This window comes from Salarias fasciatus, chromosome 15, assembly GCF_902148845.1.
Source record: "Salarias fasciatus chromosome 15, fSalaFa1.1, whole genome shotgun sequence".
NCBI lineage: Eukaryota > Metazoa > Chordata > Actinopteri > Blenniiformes > Blenniidae > Salarias > Salarias fasciatus.
In genome coordinates, this window is record NC_043759.1 from 6,011,376 (window position 1) to 6,036,239 (window position 24,864).

General features: G+C 47.2%; 1 protein-coding gene across 1 annotated transcript in view; it reads left to right on the forward strand.

The window, feature by feature from the left end:
- afdna (afadin, adherens junction formation factor a) overlaps positions 1–24,864 on the forward strand; it is a 91,401-nt gene that overhangs the window by 29,916 nt on the left and 36,621 nt on the right. The window contains 14 exon segments of the mRNA XM_030109529.1: positions 6,960–7,155; positions 7,296–7,408; positions 8,399–8,556; positions 8,672–8,832; positions 10,774–10,931; positions 11,044–11,128; positions 12,046–12,186; positions 12,837–12,881; positions 14,274–14,368; positions 14,606–14,856; positions 18,332–18,401; positions 19,398–19,468; positions 19,552–19,619; positions 21,826–22,031. Coding sequence (XP_029965389.1) covers positions 6,960–7,155; positions 7,296–7,408; positions 8,399–8,556; positions 8,672–8,832; positions 10,774–10,931; positions 11,044–11,128; positions 12,046–12,186; positions 12,837–12,881; positions 14,274–14,368; positions 14,606–14,856; positions 18,332–18,401; positions 19,398–19,468; positions 19,552–19,619; positions 21,826–22,031 — 1,818 coding nt within the window.

The window sequence follows — 24,864 nt, forward strand, 5'->3', positions numbered from 1 at the left end:
AAGTTGTGAGTTTATAACTGGATCACACCGAGACGCATTCATGTGAGGTGATAGGGCAGCACTCCATGATTGATAAATATTGGCCTTCACACGCCTGAACGTCAGGTCATCTTGGCGTGGAATTGTACAGCAGACCTTTATGTTTGTCAGTCTATGTTTTCTTAGCGGTCTCTATATTCCTGGTCGTCTTGACGCTGTCCGGGTTGACTTGATGTTGCCTTTTCGCTGTTGCACTTGACTTGAACCGTTCAACTTGGCCGTCCCCCAGAGGCCCAAAGGTGACCGCCGCCGCACCGGCCGGCGTGTTAATGATCACCTCCCGCGCCGAGCCGGGGCTTTTGTGCCTCGGCGCAAGTGGTCTACCGTATCCACGGTAACAGTTACCAACAGTTACGCAAGCCTGACAACGGCAACCCTTGATGACCCACATTCCTGCAGTAAATCACAACGCACTCACACACACACACACACACACACACACATTCCCGGCTCCACCCTTCCCCTATCGAAACTCTGCTCAGTGTTTCCACTCTTCGCTCACTGCTGAGGCCGAGCGAGGTGGAGAGTCGTCCCCCCGCCCGCCCTGAGGAAAACCTGAAAACAGTCCCATCTAACCTTTCTCAGACTGTACCGGTGTCGACGTAATCTAGTTAAATCTAGTTTAAACCTCCGCTTCAAGTCGTGCTGTTCACACTCGGTGCCGTCAGCTGTGCCGGATCCGTCACTTCAGAAAGCCGTCCGGCCTGTCGGGTTTCCTCTTTCACATCCCCGTTAAAGTACATGCTGCTTTTCAGCATCCACACACAAAAGACATTCAGGTCAGGGATTTCCTTCATGAGAGTCTGTGTGTGTCCACGGTTAGACTCCACAATGCACTTTATTGTCCTCATGGTGTAAACTTTGGAAGGAACTTAATCCCCAAACACGTTCGTGTACATGGCTGCAAGTTTCGACTGCGCAGAGACCTGCGACGGTCAGAAAAGCTAAGTATTTGCATTGTTTGAGGCTACAAATGAAGTGCGCCACAAAATACAAGCGTCCAAATAATTGAAAGCTTGAAAAGTAAGAAAAATGTTGCAGAAGTAGTGTGAAAACTGCAGATGGTTCGCTCGGCGCTGCTCGCTCTCGCCGATAAACACACCCATCTGGGACTGGTGAGGATGAACCGCTGCTGGGTTCCAGTTGGAATCTGACGCTCTGTTTGCAAAACTACCAGAACCAGTGGAACCGAGAGACTTGTCACATCTCTGGTGTCCGTTTACACGACGACGGCGCTCCGAGCCTCTCTCACTTTTCCAAACCGGCTCCCAAAGTGAAAGTTAGGCGATATGGCGATACGGGACCGTGAAGGACTGGAGCGTGTCGACGATTGTAGAATTTCCTGTAGGCTTCATTCTATGTGTCGCAGTTCAGGTGGAAGGTCCCCCCCCCCCCCCCCCCCACTGAATTACAGAACTACTCCCTATTGGCACTGATGAGCCGTGGGTCGGCCATCTTGGACTGGTCACCCTCTCCACCTTCCACTATGTTTACTTTATATATATTTCCTTTTTCAGTGTTGTATTATATTTTTTTTTTCCCCTCACAAAAAAATGGCCTTTTTAGCAATTCAGTTTATGAAAAACAATCCTGACAGAGATCACGGTTCATGCCTTCGACGGCCTATCGGCACAAGGTCGAATTGTGATTCCGCTGCCCGAAGCATTAACACGTGCACATGTGCACGCTGGCCGCAGGCGACAGTTGCGGCGTCAGCACATTGTTCCCGACATGCGTGCGAGGCCTGGGCGTGTTCATGTGGAGGACATTCCTGCTGTATGCCAGAGCCTGCAGAGGGAAATGTCAACATGTAGTCAATGAAACTGTACACACTGTGAAAATAGCCCAGGGTGTGGAGAAAGCACCGGCTGTGTTTGTGTCTAAATATTATGTGGAGGGGGAGGGGGGTTCCCTCTGACTGTTCAACCAGCTGATGGAAACGCCATATGAACACTGAGACCATCACCACTTCAGCGTTTTCTGGAAATGACTGAAGTCAAAGGAATTTATCACATGTTGACTTTTTTCCTGCATATTTAATAGTAAGTTAAAGTACAGTCTCTAATCCCTCCAAGTCTTATGTTATATACAGGGTTCCTACGCAGTATGGAAAGTATGGAAAAGTATAGAATTTGATTTTAGAATTTTCCAGATCTGGAAAAGTATGGAAAATTGAAACTATTGTATGGAAAAATATTCATGTTTCCAAGACTTCTATCATTGTTATATTTTCTAAAAAACAAAAAACAAAAACAAAAACAAAAAAAAAGGAAAGAAAAAGAATATAGAAAAAAGAGAAATGCATCGATCTGTTGGCAGCAGCTAAAAATGTTTGTGTGAGAGCACACAGACGGTTACGGTCCTGGAAAACATTTGGGCAGATTTCTCAGCTGACATTACACTCCGGTCCGGTAGGTGGCAGGCTGGCAGCAATGCACCTGTAAACTGGGTGCCAACATAGATATATATACAAACCCTACATGGCTCATGCGCGTTGTAACCTAGTGGGGACTAACGTCGTCACATGGCGGCCATCTTGGGACAGGGCCACTCACTCACTCATCACATTAAAGGGCATCTCCGGTTTTTTGACACCTGGACCTTATTTCTAGGTGTGTGCATGCGCATATACTCACTCAGACAAACATCGTGCAGCTCGGAGTCCTTCAGAAGTTATTTAGATCCAACCGATTTAGCGCGGGCCACAGCAAGGGAGCTTCAGCGCGGGACATAATCTCTGCAAAATCGCTCATTTCGGCTTTATTTTTTCATCCATCGCCAGTGTTATCATAAAGTCAGCTCGTCTACCGTCTTCAGGTGGGTCAGCTGACAGTTTTTGCTTACTTAGCCACAATTAGCTCGGATGGGAACGTTGGAGCTCCTCTCGACAGCAGAAAGGCACTCTGAGTCGCTGCCATGCTGGGTGGGGGGCTGCAGCCTCCCGGCGAGTCAGACGCCCGGGCGCCATGACAGCCGAGGCAGACTCAAAGTGCCTTTCTGCTGGGGAGAGCAGCTCCGCGACGTTCCCATCCGGGCTAATTGTGGCTAAGTTAGCCCAGCGGAGGTGCACTGCGCGTGGGCTGCGGGGCACTCCTGGAAGTCTCTCCTCACCGAGAGTCTCTGGAGGTCTCCAGGCCGGGTGAGGAGCGCTGTGCGCGGGCCGCAGCGCGGCCGACGGGAGAGGCTCCAGCATCCGAGCTAATTGTGGCTAAGTTAGCACGGTGTCAGAGAAGAGCGAAGCACAGCAGATCCTATCAGAGCAGAGCAGAGCTTTGAGCATCCAACCCCGGATCGAAAGGCAACCCGGGGCCGCCACGGGCCCCCCCGTGCTGCACGTGGCCCAGCGCCGCCGCCATGGTGGACGGTTCGCCCGACCGAGCGGCCCAGCCTCCAGGCCCGGTTGGGCTCCGCAGGCGGGCGATCGGACCCACGCGCCAGCCACCCCTGGCTGTCCGACCGTGGCGGTAGCTGAGCTGACTTTATGCAGCCTCCTGGCGAGTCAGACGTCCGTGCGCCATGACAGCAAGGCCGAGTCAGTGCCTTTCTGTTCGGGAGAGGAGCTCCAGCGTTCCCATCCGAGCTAATTGTGGCTAAGTTATCGAAAACTGTCAGCTGACCCACCTGAAGACGGTAGACGAGCTGACTTTTTGATAACACTTTATGATTATGGATGAAAAAATATAGCCGAAATGAGCGATTTTGCAGAGATTATGTCCCGCACTGAAGCTCCCTTGCCGTGGCCCGCGCTATATTGGTTGGATCTAAATAACTTCTGAAGGACTCCGAGCTGCACGATGTTTGTCTGAGTGAGTATATGAGCATGCACACACCTAGAAATAAGGTCCAGGTGTCAAAAAACCGGAGTTACCCTTTAATGTCAATTGAGCGTCAACTTTGAAATAGCTGGTGATTGCTCAATTTTCGTTCGATTTTCAAACGACTTGGTTTGAAAATCCATACTACGTCTTGTCTGACGTTAGAAACGTCAGACAAGTAGATATTTAACTGCATGCAAAAAGAAAAGTTGTGATTTTAACATTTAGTCTGAATCATAGCAACATAACATCAGTAATAAATCAAACCATCTGTAAATCCGTCAAGAATTCAATGAGTTGAGTATTTTAGTGTAAATCACTCACCTTCCCTTAGATTACACAGAGCGCCCTGGAGTGGCCCACTGTCCAAAGATGACCGCCAGTGAACAATGTTGTTGACTCCGCCTTGAAGGCCTCAGTATGCTTCCCCGTCACCGCGACGTCATTCATACAACGTCTGCGCCGCGCCCTACGTTGTTCCTACGCTAGGGCTTGACGCGCACCTCCCAAAAATCCTGACTTCGCATCGAGGCGATGAGTGGTGACGTGAACGTCGAGGGCTGTGATTGGTCCGCTTTCGCGTTGTTTATAGAATGAAGTAGAACTCTTCCCGAATGCTTTTCTGATCCAAACAGTGCTTCGGGAGAAGTTTAGATCCAAAATTGAGCGGCACACATCCCTATACTGTTAGCAGTGTTAGCACTGTTAGCAGACGGGGCTATGTGTATAGCCGCTCCTAAAACGGCTTTAATCGTCCAAAAACTCATTAGTTTCACCAATATTTCATCATGGTCCACTCAGCCTCTCCTCCACCACAGCCCGGTGTCGCCAGATATGTCATATATGCAGATATATGTTCGATAAGTGCACGTGTCTAGATATCTATGTCTATAGATCTGTGTCCAGGTAAAAGCCGGAGCTACGGAAGCCGCATTGTTGTTGTGACTGCCTAGCGGCTTGGCGGTGAAACTGCAGAGGAGGGCGTTCCCTTGATGCAGAAGCAAGATATGTTCAGTAGCGGCGTAGGGTTGCCGGCGTAGGAACGACGTCGCTGCAATGGGGAAGCATACTGAGGCCTTAAGGCATCTAGTTCTTATATGATATCTATGGATGCCAACCACCAAGCAAAACCAACAGAAGAAGAAATAGGGCATGTGAACTAGCTACTGCTCGTGAGCGAGCTAAAATGGGAAGATGTAAATTTTCAGAGGAGTAGGGCTGGGTACCGTTTAACAGTACCTCAGTGGTACCGACCGAAAAACTCCGGTATATACCGGTACCGAACAAGAGACGTGCGTACGGGTATCAGTTTCGGTTCTTAAAGTGGCTGCGTGGTCAATAAACATGCGCGGAAATGATGGTTCAGTTCTTCTCTTTTACTGAAAAAAACGGCACATCCATCATTGAACATGTTACCACGTCTTACCGGCTCACTCGCTTTCTAACAGCATGCAGAGAGAGCCTCACAGAGAGCCTGCAGCCTGCAGCCCTTCTTCCTCTGTGGTGTCTGTTTAAAATAAGGTTGAACATGCAAACAGCATACCTAGTGGCATGAAGTGCAAATGCAGTCATGGTGTCGTCCGTGCGCCGTGAAGGGGCAGGTACCGAAAAAAGTACCGTTCAGGAACTGGTACCATACGTGAGGTATCGAAAAAGTACTTGTACCCGAAAAATATCTAACGGTGCCCAGCCCTACAGAGGAGTGGCTAAAAAATCCCAAATACAAAGGCTGGTTGGCAAAGGATTCCGGGCAGACAAGAAAAGCAAAATGCAGACTTTGCATAAAGTCCTTCAACATCTCCAACATGGGGGAGGCGGCGGTGCTGAGCCACATGATGGGGAAGAAACACAGCTCAGGATGGAAACCAAGGAGTTCCTTGTCACAGCTGTGACAAAGCTGCTGGATAAATGCCCCCTTAAAGGAATACTCCAAAGATTTTGGACCCACGCCCTTTCCCTATCATTGACAAAGTTAGACAAGCTCATAAATACTTTTTTGTGGCTGGTTCCCAGCTGTTAGCATTGTAGTTAGCTTAGCTCAATTGCTGGAAGTCAATAGGAATCAGAGCCGGACTGACGAAATTGGACAAAATACTCCTTCCAGTGGTCCAGGGGACGGCGTATTAGCACGTGAAGTAAATCCGAATGGTTATAAAACATTTTAAAAGACGTGTTTTCTTTTCAATCCATTAAAATAACGTTTTGATACACACAGATCTGCGCATGGCAGTGCTCCGCGGAAGGATATACCGGAGCACAGCAGTAGCAGCCATAGACTCACCCGCTGTGCGCCGGTATATCCTTCCGCGGAGCACTATGCTTACTAAAATGTCACAAATTATTTGATGTTTTTGGCGAGAAGTCTGGAAATTTGGGTATGGAAAAAGTATGGAATTTTGAAATGGCAAATATGTAGGAACCCTGTATATATGTATATATATGGAATGTAGTTACTCCATTAGGAGTTTCTGCAAGTCTTTAACGATAGCTCCATGGTGCATCACTAATTCATCGTGAACTAAACCTGTGCAACATATAAATCATAGAACACCGACTGAACTGCAGTTCAGCCACATTTCCATCTGCATTCAGGCTCTGCAAATTCACTATGACAGATTTTTAAACATTAAGGCAGGTAGCTGGTAGTTTTAGATTTACAGTCACCATAATAAGAGTCTAACTTGACGGTCTGTCTATATGAATGCCTGCATTCTCCCTTTGTCAATGTTTATACTGTTTTTTTCTCAGTATGTGTCCGGTTTTCAAGTCGGTTTGTTTTCCTCGTCTCTTCAGTTTTCATGTAAACAGACAGTTTTAAAAAATTGCCGTGTAAACACGAAACATTTCTGAAACTTAAAAATAAAAACAGCGTATATTTTATTTGTGTAAACGTTGCCAAAGTAGAAACTGATCTTGTGAGGTTGTTTTGATGACGGGCGTCATTGTGTTTTGAAGGCCAGACTGGATCACGGCGTCTCATCAGCGTTCAGGCGGGATCTGTTCGGTCTGAGTTTTCTGATGGATGTCGCTCATCTCTCTCAGTCAGCGTCTCGTTATCCACAGTTTCTGTTTCTCAAGGCCTTCCTTTCTGTGTCCCCCGACCAGGACCTGGAGTTCCACGGCGTGATGCGGTTCTACTTCCAGGACCGGGTCGCCGGTAACTTCGCCACCAAGTGCATCCGGGTGTCGAGCACGGCGACCACGCAGGACGTCATCGAGACGCTGGCCGAGAAGTTCCGGCCGGACATGAGGATGCTCTCCTCGCCCAAATACTCGCTGTACGAGGTGCACGTCAGCGGCGGTGAGTCTCGCACGTCTCCGGTCGGCGCTGATCAAACACTCCGAGATGATAGAACTCAGACACTTTGAGATTCCTGTCACCTGTTTCTTGAACCGATGCTTGAACCCGCTGGGTTGTGTGTGTTTGTGTGTGTGTGTTAGAAGAGCGGCAGCTGGACCTGGACGAGAAGCCGCTCGTCGTCCAGCTCAACTGGAACAAAGACGACAGAGAAGGACGCTTCGTCCTGAAGAACGAGAACGACATCCTGCCCAAGGTACGATGCTCCCTCTGTCCCTCAGCACGCCGTTCACCACTTCATCCATTCATCATTACATCCATCCATCCACCCAGCCATTTATCTATCGGTCGCTCATCCATCCATCCATCCATTCATGTACCTCATTTGTCGTCTGTCCAACAACCCATCCATCCATTCATCATCCATTGTTACATCCATCAGTCATCATCCATCAATCAGTCCATTCAGCCATCCATCCATCGTTGCATCCAACCATCCACCTCGCCCTTCATCTATCAGTCACTTATCAATCCATCTTATTTATCATCCATTCATTCGTCTATTCGTCCATCCATTCATCTACTCATTTATCCATCATCCATCCAGTCACTTACTCATTCATCCATCCATCCATTTCTGCATCCATCCATTCATTCAGTCATTCAACAGTCCATCACTCCTTCTCCATCCAGCCATTCATCCATCCATCCACCGACTCATTCATTCATCCATCGGTCAGTGACTGGTAGAAGAAAAACGAAGCCATGATTACTCAATAAAAAATCCGTATCGTCATGATCAGCTGTTTTTATCACACTGAACCCGTCTGTTTAAATCTGGCAGGATCTATAAGTAGTTTCTATGTCACCAAATTCAAGAAAATGTAGATAAAATAAAGAATTCTTTCATTTTTCAGTGTTTTAAAGCCTCAGATGTCTAGAATAAAATGGACGCTGAGAGTTTTCTAGAAAACAGTCCTGAGACGGCTGCAGAAATGTGAGCAGAAGCCTCAGAAATAGACTGAAGAAAGTAAAAGTTCTGCCTTTGCTGCAGCTTCCTTCAGCTCTGTTTCTATTTAAAGATTCCCAAAGTTTTAAATCAGATCGCTTCCTGTGGAGGAATCTGACTCGGAGGTGTTAAGACTTGAAAATGACTGAACATCGGTCTTTGATCGTCTTTTCAGTCGTTGAGAAATTAGTCCTCCGTCCCGAGGCGCCTCGCTCACTCTTCTTCTTTTTCTCCCAGAAGAGCCAGAGCAACGGGCCGGAGAAGGAGAAGGACGGAGTGATCCAGAACTTCAAGAGGACTCTGTCCAAGAAGGAGAAGAAGAAGGAGAAGAAGAGAGAGAAGGATTTCGCCCGCATCCCCGACGGAGACGAGCAGACGCTGAGCCGGGAGGACGGGTAGCTGACGCCGCCTCCTCCTCCTCCTCCTCCTCCTCCTCCTCCTCCTCCAGGAGAACGGGGAGATGGCGACTCCCGCTCTGACTCCCCTCTGCCTCCTCGCCTTCTCTCCCAGGGAGAACAGCCGGCTGGCCGCCGAGGTCTACAAGGACATGCCGGAGACCAGCTTCACCAGGACCATCTCCAACCCCGAGGTGGTGATGAAGAGGAGGCGCCAGCAGAAACTGGAGAAGCGCATGCAGGAGTTCATGAGCAGCGACGGGAGGCCCGACTCAGGTACTGGACTCTCTCCAAGACTCCCAGCTTCAGGCCGCTTCCGGGTTTGATTTAACTCTGGAAACTGAAAGCAATACTTTTGACAAGTATATCCGATTACATGACACGACTTCAAAGTGATGTAGTTAACATGTTCAGCCACTAGTGGGTGCTGTTGGTTATTTCTATAATGAAACCACACACACTGCAGAGAACAGTACGTTATAAACTTTAACAATGGGAGAAAACAGGGAGACGCACGGATGCAAACAGGCACACACCCAAACATGCAGGTATGCAAACCCGCGCATGCATGAGCGTGCACGTGAAAAAACACATACGCCAACAAATGTGCACGCAAATAGGCATGTGCACAGGCAAATGTGCACGCAAACTAAGAAACAAACATGCACGTAGACAAACAAGAGTGCACGCATGTATGCAATCAAAGGCACACCAAAACATGCACGAATGCAAAGAAATGTGTATGCAGATAAATGTGCACGCACACACACACAAACACATATGTAGCAGCATGATGAGCGAGTGTTTGTGTCTGAGTCCAGAGTCTGCTCCGTCTGGGTGGAGTCGGCCATATGTTGTCAGAACGAGTCACGGCGGCGTGTTTACGCACCCAGACGGGGAAACGTGCGCGCCGGAGGAGCGACACAAACACGCGTGACTCAGCCGTTAGCTAATCGCTCTTCCAGACAGACAGATGGACGGACGGACGGACCGGGGAACCCGTGCCGAAAACAGCTCCCGCCGCCGTCCGCAGTCCTGCGGTCGAACCGGGGCGTTCAGGAAAAGACGACTTTATATAACGCTCGTAAAAAAAACCCGTTGACTTTTCCTGTGGGATTTATGAAGACGACTGTTTTCAGCTGACACTTCAGGGTCGCAGCGCCACGTCTGCCGCCACAGGGTGGCTCAGCACGCAACTGGGAACGGTTGCTTGTTGGAATCCCAGGACTGGGAACTAGACAGCCACAGCGTGTCCACACCCTCATCAGCACCACTTTGGGCCGTTGAGCAAGGCTCTTAACCTGAACCGCATGTTCTAGAAACAGTCAAGGTTTTAAATACGAAGGAGGAAAGTGGCGCAGCGTTTAACTGCTTCCTGATCCTTCTCTAAAATACTCGGACTGTGTGGAACTGGATCAGACTGGTGTGAAGACAACATTTTCCAGTGAAAACAGAAAACTCTTGCATCGTTTTGTTTGTTAACGTGACCGTGGTCTCTGCGCCACAGAAGGCACAACATTTTCAGAATGGCTGCTGTGGTGGAACTTTGCAATAACGCTCCAACTCCGTCTCCATGGAAACAGAAACAATATATGCTACTTTTCAACAGCAACTAAACTCTGTGTAGAGGGCAGAAACACTGCTCCTGGTCATACACACCACGGCCGCAGTAAACAGTTCTGAGCATGCTCAGTAGAGGGACAATAAGAACAATGTTTACCTCCAGAGTCTCATGACTCCCGGTCCAGACTCTCCTGAACTTGGTAGTTTTAGAGTTGACAGTCACCGTAATAACAGTCTCGTTTAGTCGTCTGTCCATTCAAATGTCAGTCTTCTCCATATTGTTAGTGTTCATTGTGTATTGTTCTCTGCAGCTTGTGTTTGTGTTTCATTACAAAAACAACTAACAGCGCCCGCTGGTGGTTCAGCGTGAAAACTACATTGTTTTCAGCGTTTATTCCATTGCTGTGTGGATAACAGTTTTCAAGACGTTGTCTTGTAAATGCATGTCATATAAACAAAGCTTTAGATTACCGGATTAGCTGAAGTAACACAAAGTCCATGCATCCATCTGATGCTGCCTTGTCCAGCTCATAGTCCAGAAAGTACAGTTAAAACAAAGTTCCCCATAATAAAAACATGGAAATTTGAAAAGTTCACTTTACATCAAGAAATCTTACAGAATAAGTGAAACATTGTGTGTGTGTGTGTCTGCAGGAGGCACTCTGAGGATCTACGCTGACAGCCTGAAGCCAAACATCCCCTACAAGACCATCCTGCTCTCCACCAGAGACACGGCGGACTTCGCCGTGGTGGAGGCGCTGGAGAAGTACGGCCTGGAGAAGGAGAACCCCAGAGAGTACTGCATCGCCCGGGTACGCCCGCCTTCACTCACGGCGCCGCCTTCTCCACCAGCAGGACAGATTACCCAGATAATCATCCTGTGTTACTGTTAATAAAGTTTGTTTTTTTTTTCTCCCCATGCAGCAGGACGATAAGTCTGGTAAGGAGGTGATCCTGGACGACAGCGAGTGTCCACTGCAGATCTTCAGGGACTGGCCTGCAGACAGAGGTGAAGCTCGGCCACGTTCGCTTCCTTCTGCGTCTCGTTATGCTCCGTTTTAAGTGACAAAGCTGAAGAAGCAGAAACTCGGCTTCTGTTGACTGGAAAATTCATCTTAACCTCTGAGAAAACTGCTAGAAGTAAAAGAATCTTTTCTTAAACCTACACACACTGTTTTGTGGGGATAAAGCTCATTTAGATGGTTTTTAAAGTGTGACTATAGTTAGTTAGACGCCACTTTTCAAGAGAAATTATACTTTAAATGGTAAGATTGTGTTTTTGTCTATATGTCTATATCTTCACAAAACCAAAGAATACTACTGAGAATGACCACAGTGTCAACAGAACGCCAATTTTAACGAAACTTCAAAAAATTAGGTGAAATGTTCCAAAAAAAAACATCTTTTGTAGCTGTTGCATTATGGGTAATTTTACAGACTCAGCCTGACTGCTTGGCTTTGAGGGTAATGCTAGATTTCTAGCTTTCAGATCAGGTCTCAGTCTTGTCCTGCTGCTATTGCTGCGCTAAAGAAATTTGTTTAAATACATTCTTTGAAGTTTCTTTCGGCTGGATTGGAGCCTGTTGTGGGCCTTGTCTTGACCCATAGACCTTATGTTTGACACCCCTGATTTAGAGTTTTATTCTACTGAGCATAAAGTAAAGATTTAATTCCTTCCAGTGTAACAGTTCAAGGCTTCCTCCTCATTAGTTGGTGTCTACCGCCCCCTACTGCTGCCTCACTGTCATTACGCATCATCCTAAAAGAGCAGTAAACCTAAATGACATGAATATAGTGGGATTCAACAGGCTTTGTTGTACAGATTAAATGAGACAGAAGTTTATTGATCATTTAGGGACAACAATCAATAAAAAAGCAGTAGAGTGAAGGATGTGAGAGGATGCTACAGCCTGTTGTGTTTTCCAGGAGCGTTGGTGTTCCAGCTGAAGAAGAGGCCTCCGGACTACCAGGGCCGGAAGGGCAGGAAGGCGGAGGTCAAAGGCCTCCGGGGGAAGGACGGCGCTCTGCCGCCCGAGAAGCTGCCGTACCTGGTGGAGCTCAGTCCAGGTACTGCTGCAGTGACGCGCCGTGGCCTGCAGGGGCCGCTGTAGCTGCCATCGCTCACATTTAGCTCCTCCGTTTGGGTTTGGATGGAAAAAAAACCAGATTCTTCTTAGACCAAAACAAAAAAAAAAAGGTATTATTAATTTAGGACTTCCTCCAGGCAAGACAATAGAACCAAGCAGGTAAGTTTGAGTCCTTGAATGCATCAGACAGACCGGAACTGAAGCCGCTGTGGAGCGTCCTGCGAGCGTCCTGCCGAGCGTCCCGCCCTAACCGCTGGCTCCTCTGCTACTGACCCTCCTCTCCGTCCTCATTAACCCATCGAGTGCCGATTCACGCCTCTGAGAGAGACGTCCGGACGCTGCAAGAAGACACTAACTCATCCAGACCGACCATTTACTGGTGGCTTAACGGGGCGCTGGGTGTGTCTGTGTGTGTGTGTGTGTGCGTGCGTGCGTGCGTGCGCCTTCCATGCAATTAATGGGTTAACAAGGTAATGCTGCATTTTTTCCCTCCTTGCTGCATTTTCACCCTCTGCTATGTGTCTGTTTTCTTTCCCACCTTTTCGTACGGCATGGTGTGTGTGTGTGTTTGTGTGTGTGTGTGTGTGTGTGTGTGGCCTGTGCATGTGTCCTGCCTGCCTGCCTGCCCAGGCCGAGGGAATCACTATGCCTACTACGCCTATCGGCACCACGAAGGTAAAGAGAAAACCCTCCGCTCTTCTGTGTGTGTTGACGTGGCTGTGGGGGGGGGGGCGACACCCGGTGACCCCTCCCCCCTCCCGGTGACCCCCAGACTCCCCCGATCCTCCCTCAGCTTCACCTTTAATGTAGCCATGTTCCCTGGTAGCTGTCAGTAGAAATTATTTTGAGTCTGAACGAAATATTTAAATTTTAACTTAAAGTCAGTTGTAAATAAATACTAATGACTAAATTATAAGGTAATGTTAGTTTTTTTTTTTTTTTTGGCAAATGTTTGCTCCAAATAATTCTCATGATTTTAATTTGAAATATCCGTTTATGAAACGTCTGCATGTACTGTAACTGTTTACTCTTATTAATAGATTTTTTTTTTTTAATCTTTTTAGTATTCAGAATAAATCCACTTCCAATAAATGTGTTTCAGTAAACAGATAAATAGTTTTAGCCTCCACTAATTCCATTTCATTATAATTTTTACCTATGTAGTGTTAATGTAGTTTTTTACTTAATATTTTCTTTTAATATTTAATCTGGTGAACTGTTAACTATGACTCTGTTGAATTATCACCTAGGAATAGTAAAATATTTATATTCTTTATAGTTAAATAATCAAAAAGTTTGTTTCGTGACGAGTCCTCCCCCAATCCCCTCTTCAATGTCAGTGGTGCCTCACTAGGTTCAGTCTTTTAAAAACAATGGAAAAAAAACAGAAATATTGACAATATTTTGTTAATTAAAGACTTAAGAACAGGGTTCAGGGGCCACATGCAGCACGATTTGATCTGAAGTGGACGACAGCTTAAATTATTAAAGCATAATCTGTAAATAACTAAATCCGACTTTAATGTCGACACTTTTCTCGTCGTTATCCCCATCGCTGACCGTCACACAGGCAGACTGAAGGGCACCACTGGTGGTCAAATAGATGTACTGCAGTTAAAATTAGAGGGAAATAAAATCAAAACCATCGTTTTAAGATCAATAAAACTGACCTTGCTGACCCTGTTCCCCTCCAGTCGGTGATATCTCCCGTTAGTTCCACCGTTCTCTGACTGCATCTCTGATTTCTTTGGCTTCGGGTGAACTAATCTGCCGCTTTGCTTCGTACTAAACTCCCCGCTCACCACCGGTAACCAGAAGCAGCACTGCAGCCCCACCCCCACCACCTTCCTCTTTAGCCACGTTAGCGGTGCATTTCCCAGCATGCACCAGGTTGTATTGACTCCTCACAGCTGAGAAAGGAGGGCTCAGTGAGTTCAGTGTGTGAGAGGCGGTCGGTGTGAGACAATGTGTGTGTTTAACTGTGTTTCTCTTCAGAACAGGAGGGTAAAATCACATTGTAATTCTGTGTGTGTGTGTGTGTGTGTGTGTGTGTGTGTGTGTCGATAGACGGGTCCGACTCGAGGGACAAACCAAAGCTGTACCGGCTTCAGCACAGCATCACTGAGGTGGGCTCAGACTGCACAGAGGACGGAGCCATCCAGGTAGAACCACACACACACACGACCTCCACTCCTCCGTCACCTCATCCACCCATACGTCCAACCATCCATCTACTCATCCATCCACACTCATCCTTCCATACATCTAACAATCCATCCATCCATCTGCTCATCCACCCATCCTCATCCACTTCTTTATCTTCCACTCATCCGTTCATTGGTTGATGACGTCGTCCTCGTCCTCCCCCTCCCCCCGTCCCTGCCGTGTCTCTCCACCAGCTGCTGGGCCCGGGCATCCTTCCTCACCACTGCAACCTGATGCACAGCGAGGGCATGGTGACGGTGACGCCGCACGGCCCCGACGCTGACACCTTCGTGGACGGCCAGCGCGTCACCGAGACCACCGTGCTGCGCTCGGGCTCCACGCTGCAGTTCGGCTCCGCCCACGTCTTCAAGTTCGTGGACCCCATGTTCGACCAGGGCGGGAAGAGAGAGCCGGGCGCCATGATGAGGGACCGCCACAAGTCTGGGTGAGGAGGAGGAGGAGGAAGAGGAGCCTCTTTATGCCGCAGTGGTTTCAAATTAAAATGCAAACCTTTAGTAGCATTTTGGGTTTTGGTTTACATGACACCACTGCTCAGAGCCGCTGAAAACAACACCCAATGGTGGAACTTTTGGAGAGAAAAAAAATGCTGCAACTGTGTCTCCATGGAAACAGGAAAACACTTATTAAAATGCTCCGTCTCCATGGAAACATTAAAACACATCTTCCTAAAAATGTTCCGTCTCCATAGAACCCGAGAAGAAAAACAACTGGTCACAGTTCTGACAGGATGTATCATTAACAAGGTTTTTTACAATCTGTCTCCATGGAAATGGAAAAGCAGGACTTCCCAAAAACTGTTCTGTCTCCATGGAAACAGGAGAACACTGTCTCCATGGAAACGGGAGTGTACATCTTCCTAGAAATGCTCCGTCTCCGTGGAAACAGTCAAACAACTTCCTTAAAATGTTTTGTCTCCGTGGAAACGGGGAAACCGTAACTTATTTAAAAACACATTTTCTGAAACAAAAGTGCACAAATGATACGCCTTCACTTGAAACATTTACGGGTAAATGTGTGTGCACATGCATGCAAGAAACCCTTGGTGTGTGTGTGTGTGTGTGAAGCAGCGTGCCGCTGGATGAAGGCAGCAGGAGTTTGGCAGTAGCAGCAGCTGCAGAGCAGGGTTGAGTTCAGTGTGGAGATGAGAGGCCGAGCTGAGGTCTGAGGTTACGGCGTCGAGCCGCGCCGCCCTCTAATCTGATCAGCATGTGGCTGGGTGTGTCCTCCTGCCGGCTGCAGCTCGGCGCTCCGGCGGGAGGCAGAAGGAGAGCGCACGGAGAGAAGCGAGCGTCGGGACGGGAAAATGTCCCCGAATATTCCTCTAAGCGGTTAACGGAGGACTAGAGAACAGTAAGTAACCAGCTCTGACCTCTGGATTACGCTCACATAAAGTGATTTCTTGAATCGAGCAGGTAGGAAGCTGCTCACTCTTCAAAACGGATAAATCCGACTTCAGTGTTTCGAAGCTGAAAATGAAGCAATGTGGCGTCTTTCTCTGGTTTCTGATGGTCTGATGATCCTCGTCCACATAGGGGCCACTTTGGGAGGAATGTTGTCATTTAAACTCCACATTAGTGCCACTGGGTTAATTTCAGAGGATAAAATATCAAACATCCTCATGCTGAACAAGTTCAGTTTGATATTTTGATAACTCTGCTCCTAAAAGTCTCATAAAAAATGGCCCCTCTGGTGAGAGCAGCATTTTATCGGCTTTGATTCTCCTCGCCGGTTCGATCATCACAGCTGTGGTCAAAAGCAAGCGTCACACCAGATGATCTTGTTTTTCTGCTTCGAGTTCCTCAAGCTGATTGATCACGAGTTGAACTGATGTGGATCAGGCTAAACGCTGTGTGAATAGTAACTTTACCTGCAGTGAAAATCTGACTTCCACAGTCTGGAAGGGAAAACAGCAGTCAGTGCTCAAACAGCTGTGAGGAAGGAGGATCATTTAATGACATATACGAGAACAGTGATTGTAATAATATTAACGGTGACAATCAGAGCAAACAGCAGCAACAATCGTGAGTGATCTTTATTATCTGGGACCCATCATCAGACTTATCATCACCAGAATTAAGTATTATAAAAGCATTTTTGATCTTTAGAATAAGTGAAGTGTTCTGGTTTGATGAGCGTCAAGCTTCACTGATGAGGCTGGTTTATGGTTCCGTTGTCATAGCAACACTGGCACGTCGCCGTGAACACTGATTGGTCAGTTCTGTGTTATTTCTGGTGCTCAGTTCCGTAAACGTGAAAACTAAAACTGTTTGTTTGGATGTTTATTTGTGGAAAATCACATTTAATTAATTAACTTAAGTTTTATTAATAAAAGCAAATAACTCATATTGTGGACACGGTGTGGTGAATCGTATGGAGTCGTGAGCTCAGAGAGTCGTTACTTCCCCGACGTTGAGCTTCCCTCTTCTAGACTTGAATTATGAATTTCTCAAACATCTGGACACAGCCCAGATGTTTAGCTCTCCTCATAGTGACAGCTGATGGAATCAGGAAGTGACCTGAGCCGCTGTTAAAAGGTCAACGGCGTGAAGAGCTGCTTCCTGTCGCCACGCTCCTGTGTTTCGACCGAAACGTGCGTGGAGGTGGGGAGTTTCTGCTAACAGCTGTTGTATCGTCCATTAACGGAGCGGCGGCGTGAATCCGTGGACCCCGTGGTTTCCTGGGCCGCCGTCCAGCGTCCCGCCGCATCGGGACGGTTCAGGATGCAGATCAGAGTCGAGAGACGCTTTGGCAGGCGCTCAGATCAGCTTGTCGAGGGACAGAGGGGGTTCAGACTCGTTAATCAGAGCGACAAGTGCTCCAACTGTAATCTGCGTGGAACATATTGGGAAGGAAGCGTCACAATTTCAAGGTTGTAGTTGTGGCGCGTTCACGGCGGTGGCGGATAAATGAAGATATGCAGTATCTGATTTCTCCTGCTGCTCATGGTTTAACCCAGTTTATGTGCTGCTGGCTGTGTGTGTGTGAAGCAGGAACCCCCCCTCCTCCCCCCATCAGCGCCACATGCTGTTGGTTTAACATCGATGACCTGCTGTCATGCGAGGCGTGAAAAAGCAAGGGGGGGGGGGGGCGTGTCTTTAACGTCGCACTCCTGTCACTAACAGTTACTGCAACACACACTTTGATGGTGGGGATTCAGAGTTTCTCACCATCTCGGTCGAAACACGATGAAAAAAAACGCAACTTTTTGAAAATGGTCAGACTTGATCTCTGTGTAAACGAGGAAAACGCAACTTTTCTGAAACGCTGCGGCGAACATGGACTCCAGTTCCTGTCAGAACTGTGACTTTGACCGACCGAAGGGAGAGATGGTCAGCTGTCCTCACATGAGGATTCACTCATTTCCTGATGAGGCAGGCCGGCAACTCACACACACACACACACACACACACACACATTTTCAAGCCTTTTGAGGACGTTACATTGACTTGCATTCATTTAACTTAATAACACTTGAAGTGTTTCTTCTAAAACTGATTTAATGATATTTTAAAGAAAGTCGAACATTAAAAGCTGTCTTCATTTGAGCTGAAGACGCTGACGACGTCTCCACAACAGACGAAGACATCAGCAGAAGTCCCCACAAGTACAGAAGAAGAGGAATCAACACACACACACACACAGCTGTATGTCATGACTGCTGGCACAGTTTATGTAAATCTAATTAGACTGTTATGCAAGTGTGTGTGTGTGTGTGTGTGTGTGTGTGTGTGTGTGTGTGTGTGTGTGTGTGTGTGTGTGTGTGTGTGTGTGTGTGTGTGTGTGTGTGGGGATTAAGTCTGATCTCTTGTCGTTGCCAGTGATGAGTCGGCTGTGGAGAACACACTGGTCCTCCCCTCAACCAAAATTTGTGTGTGTGTTTGTATTTGTGTGTGTTGCAGCAGCGTACCAGAAACGACCTTTGACCTTCACGGAGACGTCCACAGTGGAGCTGCACTGCCCACCAGCAAGGTAACACACACACACATACATGTAACTATTCATTTATTTTTTACATGCAGTGTTTTTTTTTTTTTCATGCGCTTACAGATGTACAGAGAAACACATGAATGTTACGATCAGTTACATCAAATATGATCGATATCATTAAGAGTGAAAGTTTTCATTGTCCACAGTAAATCCTTATTGATGTCGGACTTACAGGTTAACGGTGAGGCACGGTGTATAATTTTAAATTGGAGACATTTTCATGGTGTTTCTACTCATAAAAATTAAAAGATATAATTCAGCTATTTAGCTCGTTTATGTTTTATATTATAAAGAAATTTAAACGATCTGTTAACCATTTTAGCTTTTAAGTCTTTTTTAAATTTCAGCTTCTTTTTTTGGCTGTTTAATCTTTAATCATTTTCAGACTTTCAAGCTAATTTAGCCTTTTATGCCTTTTATAGTTCATCAGTTTTTTTGCCGTTATATTCGATTTTGTGACTTTGACAGTTTTAACCACGTGCAGAAATTAATTCCATTTTCTCTGTTCCGCCTGAAACAGTTTCCTCTGCTCTTCACCGTTTGGCTCTTTCGTCATTTCTTTGCCGTCGTCAGTTTCTACGTTTCCACGTATCGAACAAACCGGTGAACCAGCGTCGTTTCCAGTCCTCCTCTCGCTTTAAATGAGTCACAGACTGTAAACTCAACATTTATCAGCTGTGGTGAAACACATTCAGCCGTTTTTGACAAACTATAAAATGATCTGTTTTGTTTCTCACACTTGGCGCCTGGAGCTGCGAGATAAGAGTCAACTTGAAATATTTACTGCAGCAAAGCGAGAATAAATATGATAAAAATGTTTTAATTTAGTGAAATCTGTGGAAACTGGATTGTTTGATTATTTTCAGCTCACTTCTCAAAGAGATCTGTCTCAAAACAAAGGTTAAAGCAAGCCGTTTGCGTTTCCAGATGTTTTTGAGATGCTTCGGGTGAAGATTCTGCTTGTGGTGTTTGTTGCAGAGCTCAGGGAAGCTGGAGATGGAGAGAGGGATGGTCAAACCCATGATCCGAGGAGAGCAGCAGGACAGCAGGTGAGCGTCTCCTCCTCGTCCTCTTCCTCCTCCTCCTCCTCCTCCTCTTCCTCCTCCTCCTGACCTCCACGTTCTCCCCTCAGGTCTCAGGACGTCTCGGCCGACCGGACGGAGCTCACCCTCCCTGCCAGCATCGAGTTCAGAGACAACTGTGAGTCCCGCTCTTCCCCTCTCAGCTGGAAACTATCGAGCGCTCCTAGTTGGCCTGTTAGCGGCTTGCCCCGCCCCCCGACCGGCGGGGCCGCTGTTCGATCCCCGCGTCACCGTTAATGTGGGTCAATTAGCGAGTTTTCACACAGCGACTCCCCCCTGCTGTGCCAGTGGACTGAATTCACTGCAGTTTTATTCCTCCAGTTAATGTCCCTGTTTATTCGGTGACTCAGTTTTATTCCTCCGCTTCAGATCTGAAGGGTCGAGACCTTAAAATCAGAACAAGCCAGCCACTTTGAGTCCAGTATGTGAGATTTCTGGACGCTGTGTCTGAAGTGAGTCACCGATCAGTGTTTTTCTGGGGTGCTTGAGGTTTGAACCTCCTGGTTTAGAGAACGTCCAAAAAGACATAAACACCCTGTAGTTGTGGGTTGAAATCCCACTTTTAAACTCGGTTGTGTTACTTCGAGCACGCCTCGACCAGCGTTTAGCCTCAGACTTTAGGAAAGAGGAGCGGAGAGGCCAAACCAAAACCTCTAAAGAGCTCACGTCCGCACACTGTTTGCACCTTCATCTGTCAAAATACTCCGTCCAGCTGCTTCTTGATGTCCTCATTGTTCCCCAAAAAGCTGTAATCACAGCCTTCTGGCTGTGGACGGAGGTCAGCCTGCTCACCTCAGACATGTTTTTGTGCTGCATTCCTCTTAATAACCGTGTAATAAAAGGAAAATATTGAGTCTGTCTCGTCTCGGACCGACTGGAGGAAACGTCAGAGTTGGACTCCATCAGCTTTTCGTTTTCCTGGTGCGTCTCCTGTGTTATTATTCAGAACCGTTCAGGACTATAAAGTCTGAGAGAGCATTAAAAGGTCCGACATGTTGGTTTTTCCAGACGTTTCCCACAGTTCTGCGCAGCTCGAAGCTCCAGTATCTGTTAGTTTAGTGACACACGCCTGTTTGTTGACTCTCTGGGCCACCGAGCCTCCAGAGCAGCGAGCGGAGGACCGCTGTATATTTGGCGAAGCGTGAGATCATCTGTTTGTCCAGGCCGAGGACGGTCAGGAGCTCACGGCCCACAGTGAAGCACGAGCGGTGGCTTCTTAGGGTTTTAATGGCGAGGACTGAAGAACAGCTGCAGCCAGCTCCACGTCCAGCATTAGTCCGTCAAACCGTATCTGTCTGTCACTTCCAAATATCCTCAAAATACACCGAGGGCCATCTTCCACCAGCTGAGTTACGGAGCGACAAGCATAGATATATAGCCACAGATATTGAAATGGCTACTAGCATTCGCCCCAGTTGTAATTAATTGCTGGATTTCCACCGGATTCAGAGCTCGGCAGGGGGGGGTTCGCCTTCCCCTCCAGATGTTTATGGGCTCTGGAGTGCAAGATAGAATTCATATTTTGGCGTACCAACATCTGATTTTCCGCGGCTTTAGTAGTTCGCCATCTTTCGTCCAGTCCCTGGCGTTTCGGCTGCTGTACAGGGAGAAAGCAGACCCTCTATCCGATCACTTGCGGCTCTGCTGCAGCTGCAGTGGGTCAAGCCACAAGTGAAACGCATCCAGTGGAAATACAGCAGTTTATTTCAGTGCGGGCTAATGCCAGTAGCCATGTCTGTGGCCATATTCTTCTGCATTCATTCTGTGTGTTGTCCGGTTTGTTTCCAGGAAGCTGTCTGAAACGTCTTTTCCAGCAGCATATAGGACATAAAGCAGCAAATTGCCCCCAAACCAAATTTTAAATGCTGCTAGGGATATAGACACTTATTAGAAATGTAGTCCCTCATGAAAACAGCAGTGTGCACTGCCCTCTACTGGAGGAAATGGTGAACAACCATTCAGTGTGAAGGAAGTGTCACAGTGTTTGGAGCTTGAATTGGTTTCTCCACTTCCGCCGCCTCCGGGTGGAGCGTTCGCCCGTCCCTTCTTCTTCTGTGCTTTCCCAACACGAAGAGATTTAATCGGGACGCCACCTTTAACCAAAGCTTTGCACAGTGGAGGGTATTAATAGTTTCAGCTGGGCGTGGAAGGAGTGTCTCCCTGGTTGTGCCACCGTTTCCCCGTCTAAAGCCTCTGGCTGGTTCACCAGGTCCTGAAACCCCGACCTGACGGTCCGACCTTCCACAAACACAGTTGGTTGTTGTGTTGTGAAATGTTGGGAAAACGTCGGCGTCTCACGTTCTGTCCGCCCCTCCCCCCGCCAGCCGAAGACACCTTCCTCTCGGCCATCATCAACTACACCAACAGCTCCACGGTGCACTTCAAGCTGTCGCCCACCTACGTGCTGTACATGGCCTGCCGCTACGTGCTGTCGCCCGCCTACCGGCCCGACATGTCGCCGTCGGAGCGCACGCACAAGGTCATCGCCATCGTCAACAAGATGGTGAGCATGATGGAAGGAGTCATCCAGGTGAGTGCCGCCACTTCGTTCCAGCCTTTTTTTCTATAAATCTCTCACCATCGGCGCAAACTGCACCCTCTGCAGTTGCGGTGAAATGTGGGTTTGTGTGTTTTCTCCACAGCGACTTCCTGTGCTTTAGTCTTCTGTGTCGCTGTTTTCAGTTGTTGAAAATAATCATTTCTTCTCACAGTTTAAACACATGAGAATCTCAGGATGGACAGTTGTTGAGTTTGTGTGAACAGATTAAAGATTCAGCCTGAACTGATAAAGTAGTGCCGCTTGTGTCCACCGTCGGCAGTAGTGAGTCACTTTTTCTTGTTTCTGGCCCGAATGCGTTCGGCTTGGCGCGAATCCTCCTGCCGTCTTGTGGTAAACAGCATCATGATGCTAATCAAGCTGCGGATAGCTTGTTAAGCTTTGAGGATTTCTCTGAATTTTCTGTTGATTTTAATTACGTTATTACTTTTCCTGCTGCTGTTCCTTCAAAGAGCTTTTCACGAAAGGCAATGACCATATTGCTCAATTTAAAGCATTAAAATGGCGCTTTTGCTCATTTTTAAGTTTTTAGTCCATTAGCTAATTTTGTGGAATCAGGAATTAGGCAGCTTTTTTTAAGAGATTGGAGGCAAAACAGTGATTTTTTTTAACTTAAAGTGAGAACTCTGTTGTCGTCTTTTACTGAGAGTTTAAAATCTTGCTGATTGTCGCGTATAAATTTCCCCCTGTGCCGTTTCAGTCGACGTCTCCACTGAAAGTTCTTGAATGTTCTCCTTCACATTGTAAACCACGACCGTGTGTGTGTGTGTGTCAGAGTATATGTACGTGTGTGTGTGTGTGTGTTACATGGCCGTGTCCATACTGTAGCTGTTGACGTGTTTTCTCTCTGTCCTGTGAACGTCTTCCTCCTCCTCTTCCTCCTCCTCCTCCTCCTCTTCCTCCTCCTCTTCCTTCCATCCAGGAGATTCCTGAAGGGGATCAGGTAGGATAGCACATCAGCACATCATGATACGGCTGCTAAAGACTCGTCTACCTCTCTCTCTCTCTCTCTCTCTTCTCTTCTTCTTGTGAGGTCGGCGATGTGGATAAAGTAGCTTTTTTTTGTCTTTTCCTGCTTCTATAAACGAGAAAATCCTGTATTTTCTTCAGTATAAGACATTTTTATTTATTATGCTCATCAGGAAGTGACGTATTTTAAAATATATAGATGCATATACCATCTCTGACCACCAGATGTCTCCATTTGACAACAGAATGTTGTTATCATGCTGCTGAAAAATCTAACTAACGTTTTTCACAGATTATGCTGGGTTTTTTTTAGATTTCAGATTCTAGCTACATTAAGAAGTGACTTAAATATGAGTAAATACCATCTGTGATCACCAGGTGTCACTGTACGACAACGGAATGCAGCTCTTCCAAAACTTACCACCATTGACCGCACAAGCGCAGTGTCGCCCAATAGTAAAAGCTCCACAGTCGTGCATATTGTTTTGTAAAAATGATCAAATGTGCATCAAAATGTATATATAGACAGAGAAGCAGAAAATATTGTGAAAAGCAGAGAAGCCGGTGGTGTGATGGGAGGAGAAACCCACCTGGAGGTGAAGCAGCATCATGTCGTCCACCTCAGAGCCGTCCTCCATTAATCTCCTCTTGCTGTCGTTTCCTCCTCTCTCTGTGCTTCTCTTTGTTTTGTTTTCCGTTTATTTTTTTTTTATTTTTTTTTTGACCAGCCCGCCATTGTTGCTGCTGCTTCTTTTCCTCCGTCCTAACAGACATGTTTGAGGTTGAAAGCCTTAACAAAGCGTCCCGCCCACAGCTGGAAAACTAAAGCAACAACAGCAACATCAACCTGACTAATTCATTCAGCTTCCGGGACCTGCCTGGTACTAAAACCACCAAACCAAACCAAACCAACCCAGAGGCCGAGCCCAGCCAGCGCTGCTCCTCTTCCTCACTACTCTCCCTCCTCTTCCACCTCCCCTCCTCCTCTTCCTCACTCCTGTTCCTCACTCCTCCTCCTCCTCCTCCTCTTCCATCTCTTCTTCTATCTCCATCCTCCTCCCCCTCCTCTTCCTCCTCCCCCCTGCTTCATGTCAGCGTGTCGAGACATCCGTGCGTCGTGTCGAACGTCTCCTCAGTGTTTGTGTTCGTTCTCATGGATGCACTCGGCTCACCTCTCGTCCTCTTGGCTGTTGTGAATGAAGGGTTGTTTTTTTTTTTTTTTCTCCCTCTGTTTGATCAGTGTTGTTGTTTTTGATATTGAACCAAGGCGGGGATAGATGAGTGCGGGTGGAGCCGGCTTGGCGCCCTCCTCCCTCTCTGAGTGGCGGGGCCATTGACCAATCAGCTCCTCAGACACCAAGCCCCGCCCACCTCGTTGTTTGTTCTCACTGCACACTGGAGCTGCTTCCGTTATACATCCTGATTGATACGACTGAGTTAAACAGAGCGAATGAGAAGCAGAGATCAGCCACAGTTAAGATAAACAAATTGAGGACATTTGGAAATAATGTTTCACATTATGTTGTTAAAATACGGCTATAGATATATGAAGAAAAAATGAAAGATGAAAAGTATTGACACTCTGGACTGTTCTTAGGGTGACAGTTAACAGCGTTTCAGAAAGTGTTTTTTGGTAAAACTTGTTTTTTCCTCTGATGGAGTCAGATCATTTTCAAAAAGTTCCACCTTTGGCAGCCCTTTACATAAAGTTGCTTTGCTGTGTAAACTGACCCTGAAAGTTTTCCGTTTTCACTTACAAACTCCGTGTAAAGCAGCCTTGTGATCAAACAGTGGTTTAACCAGCCGTATGAATCATTTCTGACTCCGGTTTGCAGTT